At 41.9% G+C, this 27,707-nt stretch overlaps 2 protein-coding genes across 5 annotated transcripts in view; one reads left to right on the forward strand and one right to left on the reverse strand.

Moving 5' to 3' along the window:
* Positions 1-8,035: 8,035 nt before the first annotated feature.
* The window catches only part of NCOA2 (nuclear receptor coactivator 2), a 303,163-nt gene continuing 283,491 nt past the window's right edge, over positions 8,036-27,707 (forward strand). The window contains exon 1 of one of the 4 annotated variants that reach the window (XM_045063213.1): positions 8,036-8,622. The gene's annotated coding sequence lies outside the window, so the exon portion shown is untranslated. Of the gene's footprint in view, positions 8,623-8,839; positions 8,990-27,707 lie in introns of those variants that run through there. The other 3 variants (XM_045063214.1, XM_045063208.1, XM_045063209.1) reach the window with 3 other exon arrangements.
* On the reverse strand, positions 8,522-27,097 carry LOC123387180 (basic proline-rich protein-like). The gene is made up of 4 exons (XM_045063136.1): positions 26,975-27,097; positions 10,559-10,612; positions 9,659-10,153; positions 8,522-9,535 (listed from the first exon to the last, which is right to left on the reverse strand). Exons 1-4 carry the CDS (start codon positions 27,095-27,097, stop codon positions 8,522-8,524), a joined length of 1,686 nt encoding a protein of 561 aa, XP_044919071.1.

The raw sequence follows: 27,707 nt of genomic DNA on the forward strand, positions 1-27,707 counted from the left end.
GATCTAAATATTAGCTTTTGTTATTTTGTGACAAAAGAATGTGCTTAAGTAAAATATTTATCAAAGGGGGAATTTTTAAAAGTTGTCTTTATTAAATACTGAATATACACAGAATATTTTTAACATGTGTGACAGATATTAAAAACAATAAATATTCACATACCTACCACTCAGTTTAAAAGTCAGACATTCATCATCTCACAGGGCTTAGGATGGGGCAAGAGAACATTTGCAATCTTTCGGGTAGTAGTGTGTTCAGAACCTTATAATCATCTTGGGGAAAAACTAAGAACAAAACAAGCCAAGAGCCTAGTCGCTTAATCAAGGATGTCAAAAACCGACATTCATAAATAATAGACTAATTAAAATATAACATTCATTGACCCTGTAAATGTTTTGAATAAAAACAGAGTTTTATATTTTAAAGCCCAAGAAATATTGCTAGAAGGAGTCGTCTGTGGTAAGTAGGACTATTTGTCAAGTGGTCCATGTTTACAAAGGCCTATTTCAAAAGAAGCAAGAAGATGGCTCTTTTACTAAGAAAAAAGAGCCATTATTCAGATGTGCTCTTTTTCTCGAAGACATTTTTTTTGTCCTGGCTCTATAATTGAACACTAACATTCCCCCTCCAGACCTAGGATTTTGTAAGAATCTCACATTTTAACCAAAGGAGTCTTTTTTTCCGTTGAGTGTGCTTTTAGTTCCCTGATACAGTATTCTTGAACTGCGCAAGATCTTAAAAACGTTATGACTCGGGTAAGAAACAGAGTCCTAGATGTATTTAGTACCATGTCCAGACTATTTTCATGAAGAAGTTCTGGAGATGGGTAGTGGTGTGATTGCACAACAATGTGCATGTACCTAATGCCACTGAATTGTACACTTAAAAACGGTTAATTTGGGCGCGCCTGGGTGGCTCAATGGGTTAAGCCTCTGCCTTCGGCTCAGGTCCTGGTCTCAGAGTCCTGGGATGAGCCCTGCATCCGGCTCTCTCCTCAGCAGGGGGCCTGGTTCTCCCCCACCCACCCACCCACTGCCTGCCTCTCTGTCTACTTGTGATCTCTCTCTCTTTGTCTAATAAATAAATAAAATCTTTAAAAAAAAAACTTCTATTAAAAAAACAGTTAAGGGACACCTGGGTGACTCAGTTGGTTAAGCAGCTGCCTTTGGCTCGGGTCATGATCCCAGTGTCCTGGGATCGAGTCCCATATCGGGCTCCTTGCTCGGCAGGGAGTCTGCTTCTCCCTCTGCCTCTGCCTGCCATTCTGTCTGCCTGTGTTCACTCTCTCTCCCTCTCTCTCTGACAAATAAATAAAAAAATCTTATAAACAAAACAAAACAGGGACGCCTGGGTGGCTCAGTTGGTTAAGCAGCTGCCTTCGGCTCAGGTCATGATCCCAGCGTCCTGGGATCGAGTCCCACATCGGGCTCCTTGCTCCGCAGGGAGCCTGCTTCTTCCTCTGACTCTGCCTTCCACTCTGTCTGCCTGTGCTCGCTCTCGCTTGCTCTCTCTCTGACAAATAAATAAATAAAATCTTAAAAAAAAAACATTTAAATAAAAAAACAAAACAAAACAAAACCGGTTAAATTGGCAATTTTTATGTTCTAGATATTTTGCCATAATAAAAAGATGGCACCAATCAACCAACAAGATGTGCAGGTCCTACTGATTATGGGTTCAGATGCTAGTCTAGAACATGCTTCTCTATTCCATGATCCTCATCAGCCTACCTGCATGGTCAGGTGACTTAAGGTCAACATGGTCAGTGAATTAAGGTCAACATCTGGTAGATCCACACACCAGTTCTTACTCACCCGAGCACACGAGTTGTGATTCTCATATTGCTCTTTATTTATTAGATTCTATTTTTAGTAGCTAACTTTACTTTGGAGTTATTCCAGATAAACATAAGAGGGAGGAAAATTATAGGAAAAATGTCAGTACTTCATAAATTGATTATATTTGTATGTATGTTGCTTTATTCTTTGTTTTTTTTTTTTCTTTACCTTTTGTACTTACCCCAAACCAAATAAGCTTTATAGGCTCCTGTATCTACTTACATTATGTAAAGTAGTATTTTAGGAAGTCTTTGTGCTAAAACATGTGAAGGATATTAAGAAATCTAAAAATGTGATCCCTGCCATCAAGGAGCGTGCAGTCTAGTTAGGGAGACATCAGTAAGTGCACCAATAATACTTGTAAAATTGAAGTGTAATATACATAGGTAAACATGCCCATATCTTTTTCTTTTTAAGATTTTATTTATTTATTTGACAGAGAGAGAGCGATCACAAGTAGGCAGAGAGGCAGGCAGAGAGAGGGGGGAAGCAGGCTTCCCGCTGAGCAGAAAGCCTGATTCGGGGCCTGATCCCAGGACCCAGAGACCATGACCTGAGCCGAAGGCAGAAGCTTAACCCACTGAGCACCCAGGTGCCCCCACATGCCCATATCTTGAATGAGTTGTACATAAAATGTTTCATGAAAGAACATATTGTGTCATCTCCACTCAGATTAGAAGTAGGATATTCTCAGCATCCCCAAATCTCCTGCATGTGCTTTCCTAGGTGACACCTACCCCTCCACCCCCAAGAAGGTAGTGATAACTGCCTTGGTGTTTGCCACTATAGGTTAGTTTTGTCTGTCTTTGATCTTTTTGTAAATAACATCATACAGGGCTGTTCTTTCATAGCAGGTACATTTCACTCAAGATTATTTTTGTATATGATACACCTATGTCATTGTTCATTTTCATTTCAATATAGTATTCCACTGAGCAAAAACACTATAATTTTCTCATTCTTTTGTTGAGGAACTCAATTGGATATATAATTAGGAGTGGAATTACTGGGTCATAAAGCAGACATGCTCAGCATTAATGGACATTGCCAAACAACTTTTCAATTTACATTTCAAGTTTGCATTTTCTAATTGTTTTTAATATATAGGAATACAATTAAATTTTGTATATTGACCTTCCATTCCAGAGATATTAAATTTAATTCTAATGGTTTGTTGATTCTTTTTTATTTTCTACATAAACGTTCAAGCGATTTGCAAATAATGACAGTTTTACTTCTTCCTTAACAATAGTTATACTTTTTTCTTTCTTTATCACATTGGCTAGAAAAACATGTAAAATACTGAGTATAGTAATAGTGGATATTCTGTCCCCAGTTCTCTTTCCCAATCTGAAGGAGAGGCTGTAGATGTTTCACCATTGAGTTTGACACTTGTCATTGGCTTTTTATACATGTACTTCATTATACTGGGGAAATTCTCTTATTCCATTTCTTTAGATGCCAGTGGTATTTTGTTTAGGCATAATTTACAGACTGCTAAATGAACAAATTGTAACCATACAACTCAGTATGGTTTGTCAGTAGTTTTTGACAAACCATTGTTAAAATGTAACCATCACCCAGATCAATATTCCCTTAGGTAAGTAAATACTTAGGAGAGAGTTGTTGGGTCATATGGTTAAGTGTATGCTAACTTTAAAAGGAAGTGCCACACTGTTTTCCAAAGTGGTTGTATAGTCCTGCCAAACTACAGAAAGTCTGAAAGAGAGTTCCAATTGTCCCACATTTTTAACAATATTAGAAATTGTTGTACTTTATAATTTTAGTCATTCTAGGGAGTAAGTGGTATCTCTTGTTTTAATTTTAGTTCCCTGATGACTAAGGACTTTGAGCATCTTTTCATATGTTTATTGACCATTCACATGCTTTTGTAAAGTGCCTTTTCAGGGCTTTGCTCCATTTGTTACTGGAGTGTTTATTATTAATTCAGAGGTGTTCTTTACTTATTTTGGATATAGTTATTTTGCCTGATAGGTGTGTTGCAAATATGTTCTCCTAATCTGTGGACTGCTTTTTCTCTTCCTAGTGGCATTTTTGATAAGAAGTTTATAATTTTAATGAGCCTGTATTATGTTCTAGGAATTGTTATAGGTACTGAGGAAATAAAGGTGAAAACGATGTGTGTTCTAAGATAGTAAAGATATTCAGTTAAGTAGAATAAAATCTGAGCACAGCCTGTTAGCCATGCTGCAAAATCAGCTCCATGATAATGCATAAATTAATTTCCCTGAATCTCAATTTTTCTCACATGTAAAACAGGGATAATAATACATATAATGCCTACTTTGACTAGAAATAGGGGTGCTTGGTTGGCTCAATCGGTAAAGCATCTGCCTTTGGCTCAGGTCATGATCCAAGGGTACTGGGATCCAGCCCACATTGGGCTCCCTGCTCAGCAGGGAGTCTACTTCTCCCTCTGCCCCACCCTCTGTACTTCCCTCTGCCCCTCCCCCTGCTTGTGCTCTTCTCAAATAAATAAAATCTTTAGAAAAAAGGAAAAAATGTATGTAATATGCTTGACCTATATTAGACACATTTATAGTAGCTATAATATTTAAAGGATTTGGAAAGAGCTAATAATAAGAATGAAATAGTTGGGTAAATAGTTGTTTTATTTAATAATCATATTGTTAAATGTTTTAACCGATTCACCCTCTGATAACTTTTTTTTTAAAGATTTTATTTATTTATTTGACAGAGAGAGAGATCACAAGTAGGCAGAGAAGAAGGCAAAGAGAGAGGGGGAAGCAGGCTCCCTGCTGAGCAGAGAGCCTGATGTGGGACTTGATTCCTGAGATCAAGACCTGAGCGGAAGGCAGAGGCTTAACCCACTGAGCCACCCAGGCGCCCTAGCTGATAACTTTTTTTTTAATAAAAAAAACCCCTTTTTAAAATAAAATTTTAAATAAAATGAACTATAGATTTTTGCTTTTGCAATTTGAAAGGAGAGTGCACCAAAACAGAGGTAAGTGTGCTATGCATGGATTTAGTCAACAAAATAATATTCCTTTATGTCTTTATAAAGAGCTTCATAGTTAAAGTACGATTAATTCACATCATTTTGAGTCTTGCAACAATAGTACAGATAAGAAACAGATATTTAGTGACTTGTCTAAGGTCATACAGTAAGTAGCAAAGTGCAATTTATATGTTTATTTGCCTATCTTCTATATATTTACCATACCGTGTTCCCTTTCATTATATCATGATGCATGATTGTAGTAGTAATAATATAAAAATGGTGTTGAACTTTCTATTTTTATGTCGTTTAACTATGAAGACAGTGAGTAGCTTGAAATTGAATGGGGAAGAAAGGCAGTCAAAAATAGAAATTTCTTGCCCTGGAGCCCCTGGGTGGTTCAGTCAGTTAAGTAGTTCCGTCAGTTTAAGTGTCTGCCTTCTACTCAGGTCATAATCTCTGGGGCCTGGTATTGAGCCCCACTTTGCGGTCTCTGCTCTGCTGGGGAACTTGCTTCTCCCTCTCACTCTCCCTCTGTGCTCTTTCTCTCTCTCAAATAAATTAATAAAATATTTAAAAAAACAAATTTTCTTGCCCTATACCCTATAGTATTCGCATTCTCATTTTCTTAGGTATATTGTTAAATATATAAATTATCGTTTTTCTTTGCTATTTTATATTGCATTTATAATTTGGCTGACTTTTTTTTTTTTTTTTTTTTGGTTTGTCTGCTTGCCTCATCCATCCATGGTCTCTCAAGTTTCTGCTTCTACTAAATTTCAATAATTTCCTTCCCCTTTATGATTTCTACCCACAATTTTTTCCCTTATTGGGTTGTCCTCTATTGGTAATATACCTAGTTCCTAGATCTTTTTTTTCCTTTACATCACTAAGTCAATTTCTTTATTTGCTGCCTTTTCTTCCTTTCCATGTTACATTATCACAGTGATAATTCACTAATAGCTCATTTTTGTAACAATTATTCTGGCTATTCAGTGATAATTCACTAAAGGCTGATTTTTATAATAATTATTCTGAGGTCTCACAGAAATCTAGTTCTATCAAAATACTGAGAACATTTTTTATAAACAGATATTAAGAACAAAGTATTGGAGGGCGAGATGGGGAAGGGGACATGGAGATTGAATGAGATACTATACTACTGTTTATGTTTTACAGATTCAGTTAAACAAACAAAAAAAAGCATATGAGACCTTGTTAGGAGTATAATACAAACTAGAACAAGACATGGTTGAGAGCCCTGAGTAGCTTACAATGTAGTGAAAGAGGGAGGCTAATATATACACAGCTCCAGTACAACACAGTGTTATTGGAACAGCAGCATGAAGTGCCAAAGGAGCCCTGAGAACGGAGAGCAGAAGTTACAGGATTCCTCCAGGTTCCAGGCAATTGAGTAGCAGCTGAACATGGAACTTACTATGCTATGCTGTCAGATGTGTTTGTTTTATTTTGGTAGAAACAGTCGTGTATCTTGAGCACATAGTAAGTTTTATTGAGAAATATGGAAATGCAATGGGGAGTCATTTATTTGCACAGATATCATTGGTGGTTTTTGACAGTGTGAAATATACTGTTGCAGAGGACTGATGGACTCAGGACTTCTGCCAAAAAGAAAGCAAGAAAGAGAATCTGTTAACAACTCAGTGTTAGGGGTGAGGACAGGAAAGAAAATCTGAGTCCAGCAATGTGACAGACCACAGGTGACTACTTCCTCATTGTAGGAATACTACGAACTAGTATTTGGTGAAAGAAGACAGTCCTTTAAAACCGTCCATTTCCTGTTTCTTCTCCCAGGTTTCTGCAGAGCTATGGGTTTTCAGGGAACATAATTGTTATGGCAGGTAATTAAAATAATCTTTTAAAATTTACTAAATTAGGCGCGCCTGGGTGGCTCAGTAGGTTAAAGCCTCTGCCTTCGGCTCAGGTCATGATCCCGGTGTCCTGGAATCGAGCCCCACATCGGGCTGTCTGCTCCGCAGAGGGCCTGCTTCCTCCTCTCTCTCTCTCTGCCTGCCTCTCTGCCTATTTGTGATCTCTGTCTGTCAAATAAATAAATAAATAAATAATCTTAAAAAAAAATTTACTAAATTAATACACAGTCAATGCAAACATTTTAAATACTAAAGTGTACAAAATAAAAGTGGAAGTACCCCATTACACACCCACTTATTATACTCCCCAGTGCTAACAATTTGTTGTAATAGCCTTCCATTTTCCATCTATAGTTAACACACACATACACACACACACACACCCTACACATATTTTCTTTCCCAAAATAAAATTGGTGGTATTCCCACCAATTTGAGGTTGAAGATATTAAAAGTGTGGGCTTTGGAGCCCGCCCGGACTGGGCTCAAATCCTCTCCAGCTTCCTGGCTTTTTCTACAGGCAGAACTTATTTCTTTAAGTTCACATTTTTTTGTGAAAGGTAAAAACGGTAATTACCTTGTAAGACTTGAGGATCAAAATCAATAGCGTATACAAATTGCTCAGGATAGTGCAAGGCACATAGTAAGTGTTCAATAAACACTATAATTATTGTCTATGGCCAAGTGACCTTTCTCATAAGACTAGAAGGAAATATGTTATGCAAATGTTGTTCATTTTTTCCAACTATATTTAAGTGGGGGAAGAGCCTGCTTTCCCAAAGCATGAAACTGATCTCAGTAATAGTCAAGTGAGAATTCTCCTCGAATTTTTGGTGCAACTTTCCTGCACATCCTCCACCCCAACATCACTTTCTGACGTCTAGGAAGTGGACTTTCCAATAAAAAACTTTTGTGATTCATGTCGGGACGAGAATGCTCAGCCATGTTAGGTTTTACACACTGTGGGCACTTTTGCTTTATCAGGCGACTGCTGGGTGGCACCCCTTGCAGCTAGCCTCCCGCAGCCGCGCCCCCTCCATCCCTTCTGGAGTTAGGGCTGCAACAGGAGAAGCCTATACTCGTACGAGCGGAAGGAGACCTGATGGACGAGGGGCACCTCTAGAACGCAGCAGGAGACGCGGGGTGTGTGAGGTGCGCCCTAGGGGTGCAGGCTGCTGGCGGAGGGGCCCGGTCCGAGCGCCGGCGGGAGGCTCTTCCCTGGGCGAACCTGGCACTTGGCTTTCACGGATCTTCGTCCGGGGCATCTTCCCCGCCGTCTGCAGCCCCAGGAACCCACTGCCTTCACTCTGCAGCCCCGGCCAGTCCCATCCTCTCGCTTTCTTTTTTGGCACTGCCCTTTGCCCTCCCCATGGAGTCATCTGTTTACTCTCCCTTCACTTGCCGTCACCCATAGGTCACCCTCCCTTTGCCAAAGTCACCCATTTTGTCCCCTTTCCCCCCTCACTCTTCACCTCTCCCCGGGTCGCCTTCTCAGAGGACGCTGCCGACGGAGATGCTGCGGACCCCGCGGCCAGGGTCTGCTCCCCGGAGAACCCTCCGTCCACCTTTGCTCCCTCCCCGGGGGCGCGGGAGGCAAGTTTCCGCCCCGTCCTTTCCCCAGTGACAGGACTTGGCGGCGGCCACGGCCAGGGAGGCGGAGGGAGGGACGGCCTGGCTCCCGAGCCCCCTCCCCTGCTCGCGAGCTCGCGCGGTCTGTGTCTCTCTCCGCAAGTGCGGAGACGCGGAGGAGGAGGAGGAGGAGGGAGTTGGGGGAGGATCTCCATTGAAATAAACAACCAGGCAGCAGTTATTAACACGGGAACATGGCGGCCGCAGCCTCAGCCACAGCTTCGGCGGCGAAGGTCAGCGCCGACGGCAGCCGGCACCTGACGGCGTGACCGACCCGAGCCGGTAACCGCGCCTTCCCTGGGGGCCGCGAGGGCGGGCGGGAGGCGGGCGGCGGGCGGGGGGCGCCGCGTCCCCACCCCCGGCCGCGACTGCCCTTCCTGCGCCGAGCCCGGCGGAGCCGTGCGCCGCGGAGAGGGCTGTTTTTGTGTGCGGGGAGCGCTGCCGGAGTGCGCGGAAAACGGGAGTTGCATCCCGGAGGCGCCGCGAAGCTGGGGAGTTGGGGCTTGGGGGGTGGGGAGGGCGGGAAGCGGCGGGGAGACGCGGAGTCCCTGGGAGAGAAAGGAGGCGCTCCAGCGCTTTGCGAGAGCTCTGGAGACGAGTCCCGGAGCGCGAGGCGGGCGGAGGCTGCAGCCCGCGGCGCCGGCGAGAGGTGAGAGCCGAGGCGCGGCGGGGAGGCCGGGGGCGCGGGCGCGGCCCCCGCCTGAGGAGCAAGGCGCCCGCCAGCCTGCCCGGTGCGGGGTCGGCGAGCAGCGAGGCTCCTGTCCCCTCGGGGGCAGAGAGGCTGAGACGGGAAGGTGAATCCTGAGAAGGTGCATTCTTTAATGGAAACGCGGAGCGGCTGCAGCGGAGGGTGGGAGTCGAGCGAGGGGAGGCAGGACTCGGGAAGTGCTCGGGGGTGTGTGAAGGTGAAGCGCGATGTCAGGGGCGGCGGGCGGGCTGAGACGCCGGGAGGAGGGGATCGGCGGCCCGGGCCCGTGTCAGCGCCGGGGGCGGGGGTCGAGGGGCGCCGCGCGCCGCGGGCGGACGCGAAAGAGCTGCGGCGGGCGGGGCGGGCGGCGCGCTCCGGCCGAGCAGGCCGGGCGGCGGTGGGGGCGGGGAGCCGGGGGGCCGGACCGCGGCGGCGCGGAGCTGGGCTCGCCCCTGACTTAACTTTCTGGGTGCGGGCATGTGTGCAGGAGGCGCGCTGGGGCCGGGGCTGGGGGCGGGAGGCGGTCCGGGAGGTTCCGGGTTGGCTCGCCAGCGCCCCCTTTTCTCTCCCCCTTCTCCCCGCCCCTGAAGGGACAGGCCCTCAGGGCCCCAGGCGGGAAGCGGGAGGGGCCCTCCCGGCTGACTCGCGACGGTCACGCCCCGGGCCCGGGGACACTTCTCCCTCGGGCCTCTGGGGGCTGCTGAGAGAGGGGGCCGGGGTCGTCGCGGCGTGCTGGACCTCCCCGTCCCCCGCCCCTCGCCCCTCCGGGGAGTCCCGGAGGCGCCTCTTCCGAGATCGGGGGTGGGTCGGTCCCTGGTTAGATGGTTCCTCCCTTTTCCCCCTCCCTCTGGTGGTTTCCGGGGCCTGCGGGACCGAGGGGCGGGAATCGGGGACCCGAGCCCCTTGCACCGGCCCAGAACTGGACCGGGCCTTACGCCTTCTGGATCTGTCACTGGTAGGGGAAACTTTCCCAAACCGGGGACCAAACCTGAACACCTCCTCTGCCACCTCGTCCTCTAATCCCACTCCCACTCCACCTCCTCCAACGCCTTCCCCTCCCACCGACCCGAATCTCGCTGCGTGTGACTGATGGGGCAGTGAGCCAATCGAAGGCGGGGAGCTGACCTGCCGGGTGTCGGTAAGCCAATCGTAGGGACCGGAGGAAGGAAGGGGGCGGGGTTGCTTCCCGACCAGTTAGAGAAGAGTTGCACGCGGGGCGGGGGAGTCATGGAGACGCTGAGCTAGCCACTCTTGTCCATCCCTAGTCACCCGTTCCTTGGTCTGTGCGGTAGTGTCACTTAGAGGGTCTCTGACCCGGGGGAGCACGTAGTTTACGCGAGATACTGTATTTTTCTTGGTACCACTAGAGACGTCGTCTTAGGCACGACGAAGTCTAAAGCCACTTACTATGTGGCAGTAACTCTCCGAGGCCCGTTTCTAAAATGGCATATATATTGTAGTGATCGTGTTCTGGACCTCAGCGGCGGGTTTACGTGCAGAGGATCATCGGAGTTAGCAGTTTACACCTACCTCAGTTTCACTTAGCTCCTCCAGGGTGGGAACAGTGAAATTTGCAAGGGTGCTCTGAAAATGAAGGCATCGGGATAGCCTTACGTCAATTGATTATTGGGAGTGTAAAGCATCATTGTTTGTCATGGCTTCACTGGTTCCTTGTTTAGTTAGACCGCCAGCTCCCAAAGTGCGCTTGGAAGTTCGGCATTTGGGATGACATTAAAAAAAAAAGTTGTCGTTTATGGTATGCGTTTTGTTTTGTTTTTTATTTTTCCTGAGTAAACAAAGTGAAGTTAGGAACCAAAGCATCAGTGTTTGAAACATAAAGCGTTAGTATTTAAGAAGCCAAGCTAGTCAAAGCATATTTGTCTACAGAAAAAAGTCTGAAGTGTAGTTTGCTAGATTCCTCCCACAGAAAAGATTCTTAAAAAAAATAAATTAGTTTTGTTCTTAAACACTGCTGAATTGTATAGTGTGTGTGTACTTTTCTGGTTTTTGCAGGGTTAGGAGACATTTTTGGTTGTTTTATGCTGGTTGTTGGGTTCAGTCCAGTGACTTTATTAACTCCTGACTTTTAAGAATAGGGAGGATAGGTCTTTGGTTCTCAATAAAAAGCACAGGTTGCTCTTTAGGAATAAGCTGTCTTTAAAAAAGGCAGCAGCTGCTACAGTGCTTTTTTATGTGTGTGTATGTGTGCTCCTGTTCTTTGTTGGTGAGGTTTAGTGTACACTGACAGCAGCAAGGATCCTTTTCCCAACTGGAATTTGTAAAATCTTTGGGAGTTCAAAGAGTGAATCATGTTAAACAGAATGAATTCATTCATTTCGTGTTAAGTATCCCTTGAATTGAACTGATCTTGAGAGGTTTTTTTTTTTTGGTGTGTGTGTGGGTAATCTTATGTGCGTGGTATTTATCATATCTACAGCTTTCTCAAGATTTTATTAATATTTGGTTACTATAAGAAAGAATTGAGGAACTGTAGTTTTAGGAAACAGTATTTACCACACTCTATAAATGTGTTCTGTTGCAATACACCATTCTCAAATTTATAATGTGAATTCTTAATTCAGTATAATTTTGAGTGTTTACATAGACAAAAATTAAATTGCATTTTGCTGTAGCCCTTTGGGTGTTATTTTAGTGATAAAATAACAAAAACTGTGGGGATATAACATTCAGCTGCCAGAAGTGGGGAATATCATAAACAACATTCAAAATTTGACAACATTGAAAATCCCCCATCATTAGTTAATTTAGTTACTGATGGTCACTCTGACATGTGCCCTTCTCTCTTTTTTGTATGTATAAGAGCAACACATTATTTTACTTTATTTTCTACAATAGTCCTTGAAAATGTTCTCAGATTCTTGGTGGCAGAGAGTAGCAAGTCCTCTAAAGCCTGGTTAGAGGGAAAGAAAAAAAAAACAAAAACCCTCTCAAGCATATGGAGACATCTAGAAAAAGATGTGCATCGTCAGCTGTGATTCCATTGTGTGCTCTCAGTCTAGATCTGAGCCTTCTTCCTCCTGGGGATTTCGGTCTTAATAGAGGAGTTCTTTGATTTTTAGATGTCAGGTTACAGAAACAGGGTAGAAAAAAGCTCACCAATTATGAATTTTAATGTTTTTTAGATAGTTTGGCTCTGATTTTAACCTTTTATTGGCTAAATATAATTTATATGACTTTCATTCACCGTTAGAGGAACATTTCACTGGAAGTGTAAAATGTAAGGGGACTTAGGCTGTGGTATGAGTGCATAAAGGGGTAATGCTCCTTGGTTGGCTTTATCTATTGCTATATCTTATTAAAGCTTTCTAAGCCTCACAATTGAGGACCTGTGGGCAATGCTTTCATTACACATCCTATATTTAAGGATTCAGTACCTTAGCTGTTTCAAATCACATCAGGTTTAAATGTGACCCTTAAGTTGACAGCTGAATTTCTTAGAAAAAAAAATGTTTGTGTTGTATTGGTTTTAAAAGTGATTCTTTTAAGCAGTTGTAGGATATTAGGTAGCAAAAGAGAAGTCTCTAAACAATTTTTCTAGACCTTCAGTTTTCTGAAATGCACAGTGTGTTCTTATTTGATGTTTTGATCACTATTATGTCATGGTTGAAATTATATTTAAAAGCCTAATTAATGCTTAGCTATTTTTATGACAGAGCTGCTGTTTAAGAAATTACTGGCTTTTCAGTATTCTGTGTTTATAGTTTTGTTGGGATTTTTGTTATTACATGCTCTCAATTTTAAGAGAATAGGAGGGGGAAAGAAAGTAAGTTATTGCTTTTAAGGTATTGGTCTTTTACTGCAGTAAATCTTAAAATTGGTGGAAATTAGTATCTTTTCCCCTAATGAAATAATCATACTCTATTTACATACCAGTGATGAAAGGCAAAGGAAAAGAGAACAAAACCTTCAGTTTCTTATACATTCATACCTGAAGCTCATTTTACCTCTATGACTTGCTTTCTAAACAACAACAAAAAAATATTCTTAGCATTTATGTGTTTGTTTCCTTTTTTGTTTAAAGAGTTGTAGAAGGGTTTATGAATTGCAAACTGTAGAAGGAATGTTATGTCATGTTACTCCTTAGAGTCTATTAAAAGTAATGTCTGGAAAAGCTATAAAATACAGTTTTAGGTCATAGACCCTCAATTCAGACAGCATAAAGAAACTTTATGGATTCTAGGTACCTTATGGATTTTAGGTACTAATTTCTAAATAGAGGTGAGATTGTGACTTCTGTGAATATTTTAGAAGCTGGTTTAGTTCTTCTAGCTGTTGTAAAACTGAGGCAAAACTGGTTATGAATAGGACTGGAAATCTTAAAGATAAACTTGTGTTTGATAGTAATTGAAATGGAAGAGCTAGATAGTCCGTAGGTAGATCACAATGCTCTTGGCGTTTAGGGCAAAGATTTTATGTCTGCCCTATGAAATGTTCATCAGTAACCACATTTCTGGCTTCTAGTGGCTATGATGACATAATGCAATTGTGGAAAAATTGATTCCAGGACAATTTTTAGTTGGTTCCCTAGTTGGAAATTTCTAGAGGAAAATTAAATAAGCAGGGAATCTACGAGGCTGTTTTATTTAGCTGCTTTTGAGGGTTAAGATGAGAATCTTTAAGAAAGAGAGGAGAACTGCTTATAGGTAGAAGTTATTGGCAACTTGTTTTTAATTTTACGTATCAGTTGATAAATACCTGGTAGGTTAAATCTGGTAGAATTTATGCCTCCTAGGCAGCTAATTATGAACTGTTAAGGGTTCCTGATGAGTAACTTAAATCCCGCATTGGGCCTTTTAGATCTTGTCTTTGCATTCTTGCCTCATTTAACCATTGTTTCATTCATTTGTTCATTATTTATTTGATGAGTATCCCAGCATTTGGCGGTTTACATTGATAGCCGAAACCACCTATTACGAATCCTGTGACTTAAGAGGGAACACAGAGTGGGTGATTTTTTTCACAGTGGGGAGCACAGAGAAGTTGGAAAGATACATGTTCACCTTAATTTTCAATTTGCTTGGATACTAATGATCTGTTTTTTTGGTGTGTGTAATTTTAATTATATATTATCAAAAAAATTTGATTTGGGTTTGAGCTTCCCCCCCCGAAAATAGGATTGTTTATAATAAGTTGTTAAATGTCTCCTTAGCTGAGTAGCTTACAGTCAAATAATTTTCCTTTAATGGAGGTATGAATATTATAATTAGTGTTGTTTTATACTGTTTGGAGTCATGTCGTGTGTGGTCAGCATGCCAGTCTTTAGTTGGTGGAAGATATTAGGGCAACTAGTCAGGGACCTCCCAGTTCTGTGGAGAGAGTGTGCCTTGTTGCTCTAAAGCTACATATTCTGGGCCTTCACACCCTCAGTTTCTAAAGGATGGAAAACTCCCATGTGCAGCCTTACACAGGTGTTCTTCTGTGATTATGAGTTTTCTAGATTTAACTCATTCTTGCTCTTGACAGAAATGTCTGTAGTGGGAGAGTAAGGACAATGCAATGTAAATGATAATAGCAGCTCTCCTTGAGAGCCAACAACCTGTTAGGGGCTTTTTGAGGTGTGTTTCATTCTTTCTTTTTTTGCCACAGCCCTGTAAAATAGAGGTTACCTCATTTTTCAGAAGATGAAGCTTAAGAGAGATTAAGTCCTTGTGCCTATGAGCAAAACTTCCGGGGGGGGGGGCGGGTTACCCTTGACCAGCAAGGGCAAGGAAACAAATCATAAGGATGAGAGGGAATGGTGAGTGTGAGAATGTCTTCCTTTTAGGAATCTGATAAAGAACACGTTTGCAGGCCTTTTTATAAGGCAGTCAGTGGAGGCGTTTAGTCCATGAAAGGGATGGATAGATTTGAGTGGTTCCAGTCCTGCAGATCATGCCAGCAGGTGTCCAGCAAAGCCTTGCATCCAGGCAGGCCTGTACCTGGCCAGGTGTCACTTAAGATCTACAGACAGTTTCTGGCTTTTTAGTCACTAGCCCAGTGTTTTATGATTCTTAAATTGCAGGATTCTTGTTTTTTAATTTTCAAAAAATAAGAACTGTAATAGATGGAGTAAAAACAGGTAACGTTTATTGAGTGTTTACTAAAAACCTAAGCAGGGTTCGAGTGCCCTTACTGTATACTGTGCGTGTTTCTCCCTGTAACACAGTGAGGTGGGCGTGCTTATTAGCATTCCTATTACTGGTTCATGAAGTGGAGGCACAGAACTGTTAAGTATCTTGCCTAGGGTCACACAGCCAGACTACTGGAGAAGAATTTGAACAAACAACTGCCCCTCAGCTCTGTCCTCTTAATGGGTGTTCTGTTAGCTGGTGGGCTACACTTCTTTCAGCATAATGTGGTGGTGTCTTTTGGAGTACTTTGTAGAGGTGACACAGATGAGTAATTCTCCCCTAGGGAAGTGGAAGGGGGTACGAGTATATTTTGAGAAAGTTCATCCAGGTTGCCTATTTCCCACCATAAAAAAAGCTAGGAAGGGGCGCCTGGGTGGCTCAGTGGGTTAAAGCCTCTGCCTTCGGCTCAGGTCATGGTCCCAGGGTCCTGCCTGGGATTGAGTCCCACATCGGGCTCTCTGCTTAGCGGGGAGCTCGCTTCCTCCTCTCTGTCTCTCTTTATCTCTCTCTCTCTCTGCCTACCTGTGATCTCTGTCAAACAAATAAATAAAAAAGAAAAAAAAAAGCTAGGAAAATAAGCTCAAGAAAACTTGGGTGTGGGGACTAGGAAGAAAATAGAGTGAGAGCACTCTGCAATATAGGTTTTAGAAAGGACAAAACACTGATACAGATATTTGGCTTCTTATATCTTTACAATATATTTAATTCTAGTATCTTTAACTGTTAGGTGGTGATTGTGTGATGCATGTTTTACAGATTTTGTGCAATCTCTGTGGCGTGGATGACTTGGTGTTGAGGTACTGGAGTCTTAAAAGAAGGCTGATAATGTATGCAGTCATCTGACTTGTGCTCTGCTATTTGTGGAATTCTTCTGCCTGCTCAATTGTTTGCAAGGAGTGAGGAGAGCTTTCAGGGAACTCTTTCACCTGTGCACGTGTGGGGAGCCGCACACACTGCTTCCAGCTCCCGGGGACTGAAGACCTGTTGTCATAGGTGAAAATATAATGCCTGGTATTCTCTGTTACTCATTTAATGTGTCCGTGTGAAATGTGATCCCACATATTCCAAGGCTCAGCTTACGGAGTGTGAGTGAGCTCTGGAAGTTCCTGTTGTTGCTGACTGACCATCTAAATGATGATTGTCTTTTCTAGCAGATTATTTCTGCTTATGAAATCAGCTTATTTTTTTTTTAAAGATTTTATTTATTTATTTGACAGATAGAGATTACAAGTAGGCTGAGAGGCAGGCAGAGAGAGAGAAGGAGGAAGCAGGCTCCCTGCCAAGCAGAGAGCCCGACGTGGGGCTCGATCCCAGGACCCTAGGATCACGACCTGAGCCGAAGGCAGAGGCTTTAACCCACTGAGCCACCCAGGTGCCCCTGAAATCAGCTTATTAATCAGACATGAAGTGACTTCCTTGCCTTTGGTGGTACAGTTGCATTTGTGAGAATATTTAATATTAACTTATCTTAGAATTTCTTTTTTTTTTTTTTAAAGATTTTTTATTTATTTATTTGACAGACAGAGATCACAAGTAGGCAGAGAGGCAGGCAGAGAGAGAGAGAGAGAGAGAGAGAGGGAAGCAGGCTCCCTGCAGAGCAGAGAGCCTGATGCGGGGCTCGATCCCAGATCCCTGAGATCATGACTCGAGCCGAAGGCGGTGGCTTAGGCCACTGAGCCACCCAGGCGCCCCTATCTTAGAATTTCTAATTCTATTGTTAATGTGCTTACTGGTGAAAAGCTTTCACTTATTGTCAAAATGGAGTTGCATATTGTAGAGGAACTTAGGTTGTTACTTGAGTCCTTTCTAGAGTAAAACTAAAGAGGAAATTTAGATTGCTACATGGATAACAAACTTTCAGGGGCATCTGGCTGGCTTAGTCGCTAGAGCATGTGACTCGATCTTGGGGTCATGAGTTCGAGCCCCATGTTGGGTATAGAGATTACTTAAGACAAACTAAAAATATGTTTTTTTTAATGTGCCTGTATGTATTTTAAAACTAGAATTATTCATAAGTGTGTTTATCAGGTAATCACCTCTGGTTATTGTTGGAGCATAGGTAAATTCTTTCACATACATTTTTAGATTCCTTAATAAGGAATATGGAAATCTCTTGCTGAAATCTGAACGACCCTGAATTTCTGTGAACATTGATAGCGTTTCCTGAAATTACAGAAGGTGGTTTTCTAGTTACGGAGACTGGCAGTAGGGGCTCGTGGGTGTTTGAGGGGATTGTGCTGTCCTGTCCCTGTCACCTTGTGCCTGCAGCCTTTGGTGGGGATCTCATTGGGTGTGCTGTGCACCCAGACTCAGCTTCTGTGCTGCCCAGTCCTTTGAAGTGAGGATGGGCAGTAAATAGCGGTACAGCTTTGGACTGCTTCACTTTGGGTATAAATCCTTGTAGACTTTTCTCCTCCGCCTCCTTTTCTCCTTCTTCCTTGGCTTTCTCAATTTTTTTTTTTTTTTCTAAAGGATGGAAGATGGCTGGTAGTGAAGGAAACACAGTCAAGATTCTGGAGGAAGTCTGTTACTATCATTAGGTATTTCATGTATGATCATGATCTATGGTTTCCCTCTTTACCAAACACACTGGCTTTGCTAACAGCACTTAGGGAAGAAGCTAGCTATTTGTTAAGTAAGCCATTAGGTTGAAAACAGATCACTTAACAGAGACAGTGCAGTAATTGGCTGATTTGTTGTTAGAAGTTAGTCGGTTGGGCGCCTGGGTGGCTCAGTGGTTTAAGCCGCTGCCTTCGGCTCAGGTCATGATCTCAGGGTCCTGGGATCGAGTCCCGCATCGGGCTCTCTGCTCAGCAGGGAGCCTGCTTCCCTCTCTCTATGCCTGCCTCTCCATCTACTTGTGATTTCTCTCTGTCAAATAAATAAATAAAATCTTTAAAAAAAAAAAAAAAAGAAGTTAGTCGGTTGCTGGACAACATTGTGGTCCTGCAGACTGGGGGGTTGAGCTTCTGTTGTCCAATAGGACTGAGTATTACAGTCCCTAGTTTTTATGCATTTTATTTCTTGCCTGTTTAAGGATATTGTTACAAACTTTGTAGTGTTAGATGTCTTAAAACTGTTCATTAGATTCAAGTGGTCCAAATGATATAAGTTGGAAATAGACAATTTAAGACGGATGGAAATTGTAACCAGATACCTAAAGCTTTAGGCATACCTGCCTCTTTGGAGTTTCTGGTAGTGTATTGTATTTTTAATTTCTGGAATTCTGATTTGAGGTTTATATGTAGTGTTCTTGTTGCTTTTTTAAGTAGTAATATCTTGATTCCTCAAGACTCCTCTGTAAAAGTGTGATGTAAAAAATTTATTCCATTTAAAATGTTATTTTAATATAGTACCACTAGAATCTTTTCTAAATAAACACATGGTAAGTATAAATAGTGTAACCTAGTGAAGGAAGTGGAAGTCATGTAAAGCTCTTTGATTTTTGCTGTGCTACTTTTTATTTTAAGCAGGAGGTGTGTACAGTTAATTAACGATTTTAATAAATGAAAGATTTTAAGCAGTTACACCAAAAAATGATGTGATATTCACTGTGAACTGAACATATTGACAGTGACATTTGATAGTGACAAAAGTCAACATTATGCCTGGATGTTGAAGGACATTAGAAAATAAAATTGGAGCATTACCCTTTTCTGGTTAAAGGATGCTCACATAACAGCATTCTTGTAATCATTGGTGATCTCATTGTAGTAGTAAATATTTTCACTTTGAGAAAAGGCATTAAGGAGAAAAGAGAGGAGATAAAGGGAACCCCAGATTTTCGACTCAAGGCGAGCAAAGCCTTGGGCAGGAAGGACCTGGGTCCGGATACCTCTGGCCTGTGTAGGGCCAGTGAGCTGGGCCTCCTCTGGAGGTCAGAAGTCTCACTAGTAGAGCCCCCCTACCCTTCCCACTATCACTGGGAGCAGCAGCTGATCCTGTAGTGGGGGGGGGGGGGGGGGGGTTGAAGAGCTTGTGGTAGACAGAGTATGGGGTGATTCCCGGGGAATTGAGGCCCCAGATGCTCACCTGCAGAATTGTTGTTTGCATCTGGGTTTCCCACCAAGAGTTGTCTGGCTCTGACATTATTTATTTTTTTTGTTTGTTTGTTTTTTAAATTTTATTTATTTATTTGACAGATTACAAGCAGGCAGAGAGGCAGTCAGAGAGAGGAGGAAGCAGGCTCCCTGCTGAGCAGAGAGCCCGATACGGGGCTCGATCCCAGGACCCTGGGATCATGACCTGAGCCGAAGGCAGAGGCTTTAACCCACTGAGCCACCCAGGCACCCCGGCTCTGACATTATAATGTCTTCTGATCTGGATCCATAATTTGGGCAGTGCTGATGGCCTGTTCCCTTCGGGTACCACTGAGCCCCACAGCCCTTCTACCCCTGTGAGGTGAGAGCAGATAAAGACAGGGTAAGGCAAGGGAAGACCTTCAAGGACTTGTGATTTTCAGACTGAGCACCTTGCCTTTACCTGGCTTGGCCTCAGAGGAGTGAGGGAAGCCAGCATCTTCCCCACCAAAGGGATTGAGTTTTTCTGGCTATGGGTGCCCTTTTCCATTCCCTTCTTGAGAAATTTCCCATTGAGATTCAGGTGCCTCCCACAGGCTCATTGTAGTTTTTCTGAACCTGCCTCAGTTGTTCAGAGTTGTTGACAGAGTTGTTCAGAGAGTTGTTGACAATCTTGGAGAAAGAGATCAAGTGTATATGGGGGGTGAGAGGAGGAAGGAGACACATTCAGAAAGAAACTGGAGAGGCCGAGAGCGGAGTTGCTATGTTGAATCAAGGTAAAAAGGTTAGCACCATGCAGATGGAAAATAGCAATGCAATAGAGTAGCCTGACTGAAATCTATAAATTAGTGAAGGTATATAGAAATAAAACCCAGGCTAGCAGATACATGCCCTTGCGGCTTTAAGGACCTGCTACTAGTTTATCAGCTTGATCATACTGAGTAGTTAACTTACAGTACTTGTTATTTCAAGTGGAATAGGCCTTTTATACAAACTTTTTTTTGAAAGTTGAGTTAGATAAATCGTGGATTAGTTTCTAATAGCAGTGAAACAAATTCGAATTTTTTTTTTTTTTTAATTTTGTTTGACAGAGAGAGAGCACAAGTAGCCAGAGCTGCAGGCAGAGGGAGAGGGAGAAGCAGATTCCCCGCTGATCAGGGACTCAATCCCAGGACCCCTGGGATCATGACCTGAGCTGAAGGCAGATGCTTAACCGACTGAACCACCCAGGTGCCCCATCAGATTAGAATTTTTTATATAAATTCTTTGGAGTTTAATATCAAGGAGGAAAAACTAAACTAAAATGCTTTGAATAATCAAGCATTAAAATTTGCTGGTCTTTTTTGTTCAGTAAAGATGCTTAAAATGACAGTATGCATTGGTTTATCTGAATGAAGGGAAATTGTACTTGTTTTCTTATGGGTTTGCTAAAAATTGAGTAGTAAGGGGGTGCCTGGGTGGCTCAGTCAGTTAAATATGAGTCTTTGGCTCAGGTCATGATCCTGGAGTCCTGGGATCGAGCCCTGCATTGGGCTTGCTGCTAGGTGGGGAGCCTGCTTCTCCCTTTCCCACTCCCCCTGCTTGTGTTCCTTCTCTCGCTGTGTTTCTCTCTGTCAAGTAAATAAATAAAATCTTCTAAAAAAATAAACAACAAAATAAAATACATTAAAAAAATTGATTAGTAAGGGTAGAGTGTATATGTGTGTATTTTTTATTTATTCATTCATTCTTTGTCCCGCTCCTTCAAAATAGTATTATAGGCAGCTTAAAGTCTTTCATTTAAAAAAAAAAAAAAAAAGGCCTTCATTTTTAAACTGTATTTCGACTGATTTAATAAATTCTTCTTTGGCACTGTAAGTCATTAATAGACTGATCTTCCCCAAATATCCCTTTTATAATAATACAAGTCCCCACTCATCACAGAATAACATTCCCAAACACTTACTAGATAGGTCTATCACAAACCCATTTTTTCCCCCGATTTCTACTCTTACTTGAGCCTTTGTACCCGATAGTCTGTTCTTCCTGGCCTTTGACCATATGAGTTCATGCTCTTTGATTTGCCTCAAGAAAACTAATGAGTTATTCTAAAATTTAGGAAACAACCCTTTGATATAAAACTCAATTTATTGGGAGTTTATATTACTGATCTTAGTTAATAGCAAAGTATATGATCAAAACAAGAAGAGTATACATAGAGTCCAACAGTATTCGGAGGTTATTAGTAAAGATGCTTATTACATTGGATTCAGATTTTACAAAAAAATACAGAAGTCCACTTACCTTCAAAACAGAAGCAATAAAGACTTAAATTTTGGGCTTTCTTGCTTTCGTAAAACTGAACATTTTTCACACTGAGACTTACTCTCTTTTCCCCTGCAGAATATTTTGACACTATGGTGAGAAGAGGGATTAATAATCTCAGTTTATAGTGGAAAGAGGAGAAAAAAGGTAAAGAAAACCTTGGGGAAATTCAATAGTTCTGGAAAGGTAATAAAACAAAACCAAACACACAGAAAAGTATACCATGGTTGGCACTTAAATACTTCCGTTGAAGAAGTGATAAAGAAGAGAATGGAAGCATCACTTGAAGGGCTGATGTCTCAATAGGTAAATAATGAAATTCTACAACTATCCAAAGAGCAAAGCCCTCACAGTCTGCACATTAATACATACTTGTAACAATACCTATAAAGATATTCTCAACCTTCTTCCCAAATCTCTACTTAAACAATAATTCTCTGTTTTGTGGGATCATTTTATTTGCAGAGCAATTCAGAAAGCTATCTGTCTGTCTGTCTGTCAGTCAGATATTTGCATTCTGTCACCAGCCAATTAAAGTAGTAGAAACAGTATACAGCTCAGGTGGAAAAGCTGGGTGGTACTTTGGGGTCTGCAGTGTTGTATAGATCTCTTTGTCTTAGCTCCTGTGATGCTGCGATAATGTGGTAGAACAAGTGGCCAAATAAGAACTATTTCAGTGCTGTGTATGCTTCTTTCTCCCTCTTCCTGTGTGTGTGTTATATATGTATTTGTGTGTGTGTGCGTGTGTATATATGTGTGTGCATTGAAGGAACTGTTTGAAAGTAAGTTACAAATGACCCTTTATCCATAAAGCACATTGTCTTAAAATAAAGGCATCATTTTATAGAACTGCATATAATATGAATGTGACTGTTAAGTCCAAGAAAACTGATGTCAAATATCAGCTGTCTAATGAGTTTTCCCAGTTGTCCCCAAACTGTTAGGGTTTTAGGTTTCAAACCAGGAGCTAATCAGGTTCCCCCTTGGCATTTGGTTCTGTAGTCTCTTTTAATATGAAATGTTGCCCCTAGTTTTTGTTTGTTAGCTTTTTGTTTTTTAGGCTATTTCTTAGATTTTTTTTAATTAAAAAAAAAGTTTTTAAAACATTTTTAATTAAAAAATTGAATTGTGGCAAAATACTTATACAGTTTATATCTTCTTTTTTAAATGTGTAGTTAAGTGCGTTAAGTGCATTCACATTGTTGTGCAGCCAGACTTTTCTGTGTTAAATGTCAGGTTCTCTAGGGGCGCCTGGCTGGCTCTTTGGCTCAGTCTGAAGAGTGTGTGACTCTTGATCTCAGGGTTGTGAGTTTGAGCCCCATGTTGGGTGAGAAATCACTTACATAAACAAACAAACAAATATATAAACAATAAAAATACCTCAGTTTCTCCAGAAGTGTTAGGAAAATTAAATTGTTAGGGTGCCTGGCAGAGCCTGCGACTGAAGCCTTATTTCAAGGTTTAAGTTCTAACCACACCCACATTGGGTGTAGAGTTTACTTAAAAAAAAAAAAAAGTAATAAAATATATTAATTTGATGAGGGCTGAAGAGTAGCATAAGCTTTGAGAGCTTTATTGCTTGAGATTGTGGCATCTCAGGACATTTTGTGGGCATGCCCTCTGAGGCACCACATATATGGGCCTAGACATGGGTTCTAGGAGTGCCTCCCACGGAGATCCACGTCTGGCTCAGGGGGATGCAAACAGAGCTGGTGCAACCTCTGAGAATCTAAGAGAACGCTAGGAGTTGTTTTCCTCTTGGGAAGTAGTAGATTTCTCTTTTAGGCACAGGATGGGAGTGGAAAACTGAATTTTCTAGCACACTTGGCTAAATAGAAAGCTTTTATTCAAACACTTCTTGGAGTAACACCGTAGAGACAGAAATTTGCTGGGAGTTTAAGGAGTTTGGCAACTTGAGTTTCTTGAAAATGTGACTATTCCATAACTTGGAATTTGAAGGTTTCGTCCCCCCCCCCCCTTTTTTTTTTTGGTGCAGTGTCTTTATTTGTTCTCCCTTCTGACTTTTCCTGTCTGCCCCTGTGATTTCTACCTTTAGTTTCTATTTAATGTCCTATTCTCTTTTCTGCTTCAGAACCTTGTTGAAGTAGAGGACAGCCCTCCTGTCTTCCCTTGTGAATCAACAGTGGATATTTGGGATTCATTCTCAATTTAAGAAATAGAGTCTAAAAGTAAAAATCATTCACAGGTGTGCAGATCATACCAGCGAGTTACCTGGTTAATCTCACCAACCCAAGCCTGTAGAGAAGTAGTAGTTATTCTTAATGTAGATCTGGAAGCCTCACTGGAAAAGTTGTGAGTGGGAAGAACACTAGCACTCAAAGAAAACAAGAAATAACACAAGAATTTAAGTAACTCCAGAATAGCTCTCAACTTGAAACTTTCAGGCTCCAGGAAAAAAAACCAAAACCAAGGTTCTCTTCTCTTAAAGTTAATACTCTTGGAGGTGGAGCATCCTTAGGCTCTTGGCCATGAATGTTGCACTTGACAGAGCACAAGGTGGGGGGGGCAGGCAGAGGAAGAGGGAAAAGCAGGATGCTGTGGAGCAGGGAGCACAGTGTGGGGCTCGATCCCAAGACCCTGGGATCATGATCCCAGCCAAAGGCAGATGCTTAACCGACTGAGCCACCCAGGCATCCGTTGTACTTTACTGCACATTTCTTAGAGGTAGCATCGCCCCCCTCCTTGCTGCATCAAAAAATGAAACAAAATATGCTGCTGAGGAATAATGAGAATATTATTGAATTAATATTTATACTGGGAAAATCATATACTTAAGAGATACATAAGCAAAATGAAGGATGGAAGGAAAATGGGATTGTACATAGGCTTTTTTATTTAACAGATCTGGGCAGACTGATTGATTTTACAGCCGCGGGAGGGACAGGGGGAGGGAGAATGAGAATGAGAACCTCTTAAGCAGACTCTGAGCTGAGCACAGAGCCCTAAGCCCAGCTTGATCTCACCACCTAAGACCATGACTCCAGCCGAAACAGAGTCAGATAACTGACTGAGCCACCCAGGTGTCCCCAAATCTGGGCAATTTTAAAGTAGATAGAATTTAAAACAAGTAATTCAGAAATCCCATTTTCTGATTTTTTTTTTTCAAAAATTTCCTGAAATGTCTTCCAGACATACTAAGAGGTAGTCTCTTTGTTCCTGTCATTTTATATATATTTTGCTGCTTCTAAAAAAATGTTGGCATATTAGAGAGGGCTGGACAAAAGTTGTAGCTGCATTTCTGAGTGGCTCTGTGCTGCGTTCCAAACAGATAGGTAGCAGGTAGCAGCGTGGGTCAGCAGGGAGAGAAGTCCTTCAGGAAATGTAACTGAAGCAGCAACATTTTGGACAGATGGGGGAGGGTCACAGAACTAATAGAAAGTGCTATTATTGTAAAACAGTGGCTACACAAAACCCTCAGAACATTAGAGGTTTGTGTATCTAATTTTTCTGATTTCGTTTCTTTATTTTTTTGAGCACTTGTCATTTAGGAGAAAACACTTTTAAAGATTTTGTAAATTTATTTTTTAATTTAATTTAATTTTTTAAATATTTTATTTATTTATTTGACAGAGAGAGATCACAAGTAGGCAGAGAGTCAGGCAGAGAGAGAGAGGAGGAAGCAGGCTCCCTGCCGAGCAGAGAGCCTGATGTGGGACTTGATCCCAGGACCCTGAGATCATGACCTGAGCCAAAGGCAGCGGCTTAACCCACTGAGCCATCCAGGTGCCCCTAAACATTTTTTTTTAAAAGTAATGCTTGCACCCAGTGTGGGACTTAAACTCAACAACCCCAAGATCACCAGTCTTCTATTCCACTGACTGAGCCAGCCAGACACCCTTAGGGGAAAATACTTTTCAAATGTGAAATATTTTCCTATTTTCTAAACTGATTTGAAATGTACCAACATTCACTTAGGCCTGTGCTCTCTTCTAAGGCACAGATCTGTTTGTCTCTCCACCATGTAACTGTAAACCGTAGATTCCATGCAACAGAATTCTAGGTAACTCCCGGACTTGCCCTTTTCTGTCTTTGTTCACTGGGTGTTATGTGTGTGTGTGTGTGTGTGTGTGTGTGTTTGTAGTAGTAGTAGTAGTATTTTAAAGACAGTGCCATTTGTCTTTTCTGGTTTTCTGCATTGTATCTGCTCTGGGTTTAGAAACCAAAAGAAACCAGATAACCAGATTTGTTAATTCAGCAAAAATTTAATGAACACTTCCTATATACTGGACAGTGGGAACCCAAAAATTTAAAAAAGAAATGTCCCCTATCCTTGCAGATCTCACAGGGAAGGAAGGAGTCATGTGGGCAAGTAATGACAACATATGCATTAGAATAGGGAATTGTATTAGAGGGCTGGTCAGATATTTTATGGGGGCAAATGGTTCATTCTGTGAGGCAAAAAGCTTTACAGCCACTGGAGTATTTGATTTGTGCCTAAAGGGCTGATTGAGATTTCATCAGAGAAGAGAAAAGGCATTCAAAAGAGACAGATGCATAGGATGAAGATAGAAAATATTATAGTATGTTTCTATTTTATTTTTTATTTATTTTTAAATATTTTATTTATTTATTTGATAGAGCATGCATGAGCTAGGGGAGGGGCAGAGGGAGAGAGAGAAGCAGACTCCCCACTGTGCAGGGTGTCTGATGTGGGACTTGATCCCAGGACCCTGAGATTGTGACCTAAGCCAAAGGCAGGCACTTCTGACTGAGCTACCTAGGCGCCCCTCTATTTTATTTTTCATATGCACTTTTAATAAGATTTGTATGAGAATCTAAGAGACTCCTATCTGTAAAACCAGTGATCTTGGGGCACCTGGGTGGCTCAGTCGGTTAAAGCTTCCCGCTCTTTGTTTCTGCTTGCATCATGATCTTGGATTCACGGAACTGAGCCTTGCATCTGGCTCTGCACTGAGTTTGCTTGCCCCTCTCCTTCTGCTCCTTCCCCTGCTTGTGCACTCTGTCAAATTAAAAACAAAACAAAACTAGTGATATTTAGAGTGCAAAATTGGGGGTATTTATTTTGAATGTTTAGAAAGGAGTCTTTTCCTTCCTTGTCTCCTTTTAAATTCCTGCTTGTGTTCTGCATTAGGGAGTTCTGTTTACTGTTGCTGTACAGTGTATGTTCCATGCTTGGTGGCATTATGCCACAAATGCTGTGGGCCAGGGTTGGAAAAGCCCTGTTGGACATAGCTTCTTTGCTCCGTGATGTCTGGCATTCAGCTAGGATGAAGTTTCAAAGCCAGGGCTTGGCAATGGAATCAAGTGAAGGCTTGTCCGCTTAACATGTCTGGTGTTTTTGATGTAGGCTGTTCGCCAGGCCCTCAGCTGAGTTCCCTCAAATACCTTTGTATGGCCTCTTTACCTAGTGGCTCAGGCTTTCTCACAGCATGACAACAGGGTGCAAGATGTCATAGTTCCAAGGAAGTGATCACCTTTTATGACTTAACTCATAAGTCACATAGGGCTACCTTTGTCTTCTCCAGATCCAGATTCAGAGCACTTGCTTGGGACCATAGCTCCCAGCTCTCCTTGGCAGGAATGTTGAAAGTTGAATTAGAAGAAGAGTATGTGGGATAGGAGTTTGTGGTCATCTTGGGGAACCATCATCTGTTAACAGGCTAAGTTGGGGAAAGTTGCAAGTGTTAATGCCCTTTAAAAGAAGAGAAGAGAGGAAGGATTCGTTGTTTCTGGGATATCCAAAGTGTTTCCATATGAGAAGTAACGAGCAGCTGTTCTCTAGTCCTAGAAGAGACAGTGTTCTTAAAGTATATCTAATGGGATTTTAGTTAGATGTTTAGAAGAACTTTCTGATAAAAAATTATATACTTTTTTTTTTTTTAACTGGAGGAAATTTGTGTGATTTAAAAGTAAATTTAGTACTGATTAAGTATATATTGCCTATGGGTGCATGTGTCGCCTTGAGCAAGTGATTTAATGTTTGAGTCCAATTTCCATTTTTGTTAAATGGGGATAATGACTGCTTGCCTCAGAGAGTGCTTGAGGATCAAATGGGTTTTATTATTAATGAAGCCAGAATGAATTAGATGATTTTAAAGAAATTTTTTGGTAACAGATTCTCTGTTTATCAGGGATTATTAGCAGGAAGATTATAGGGCATTAGTGAATCTTTCTGAAATTGTTCTTTTAAAGATTTATTTATTTATTTTAGAGAGAGGCCATGCACGCTAGAGCACAAGGTGG

Source organism: Mustela putorius, unplaced genomic scaffold, assembly GCF_011764305.1.
Source record: "Mustela putorius furo isolate JIRA1106 unplaced genomic scaffold, ASM1176430v1.1 tig00003846_pilon_pilon_pilon, whole genome shotgun sequence".
Lineage (NCBI taxonomy): Eukaryota > Metazoa > Chordata > Mammalia > Carnivora > Mustelidae > Mustela > Mustela putorius.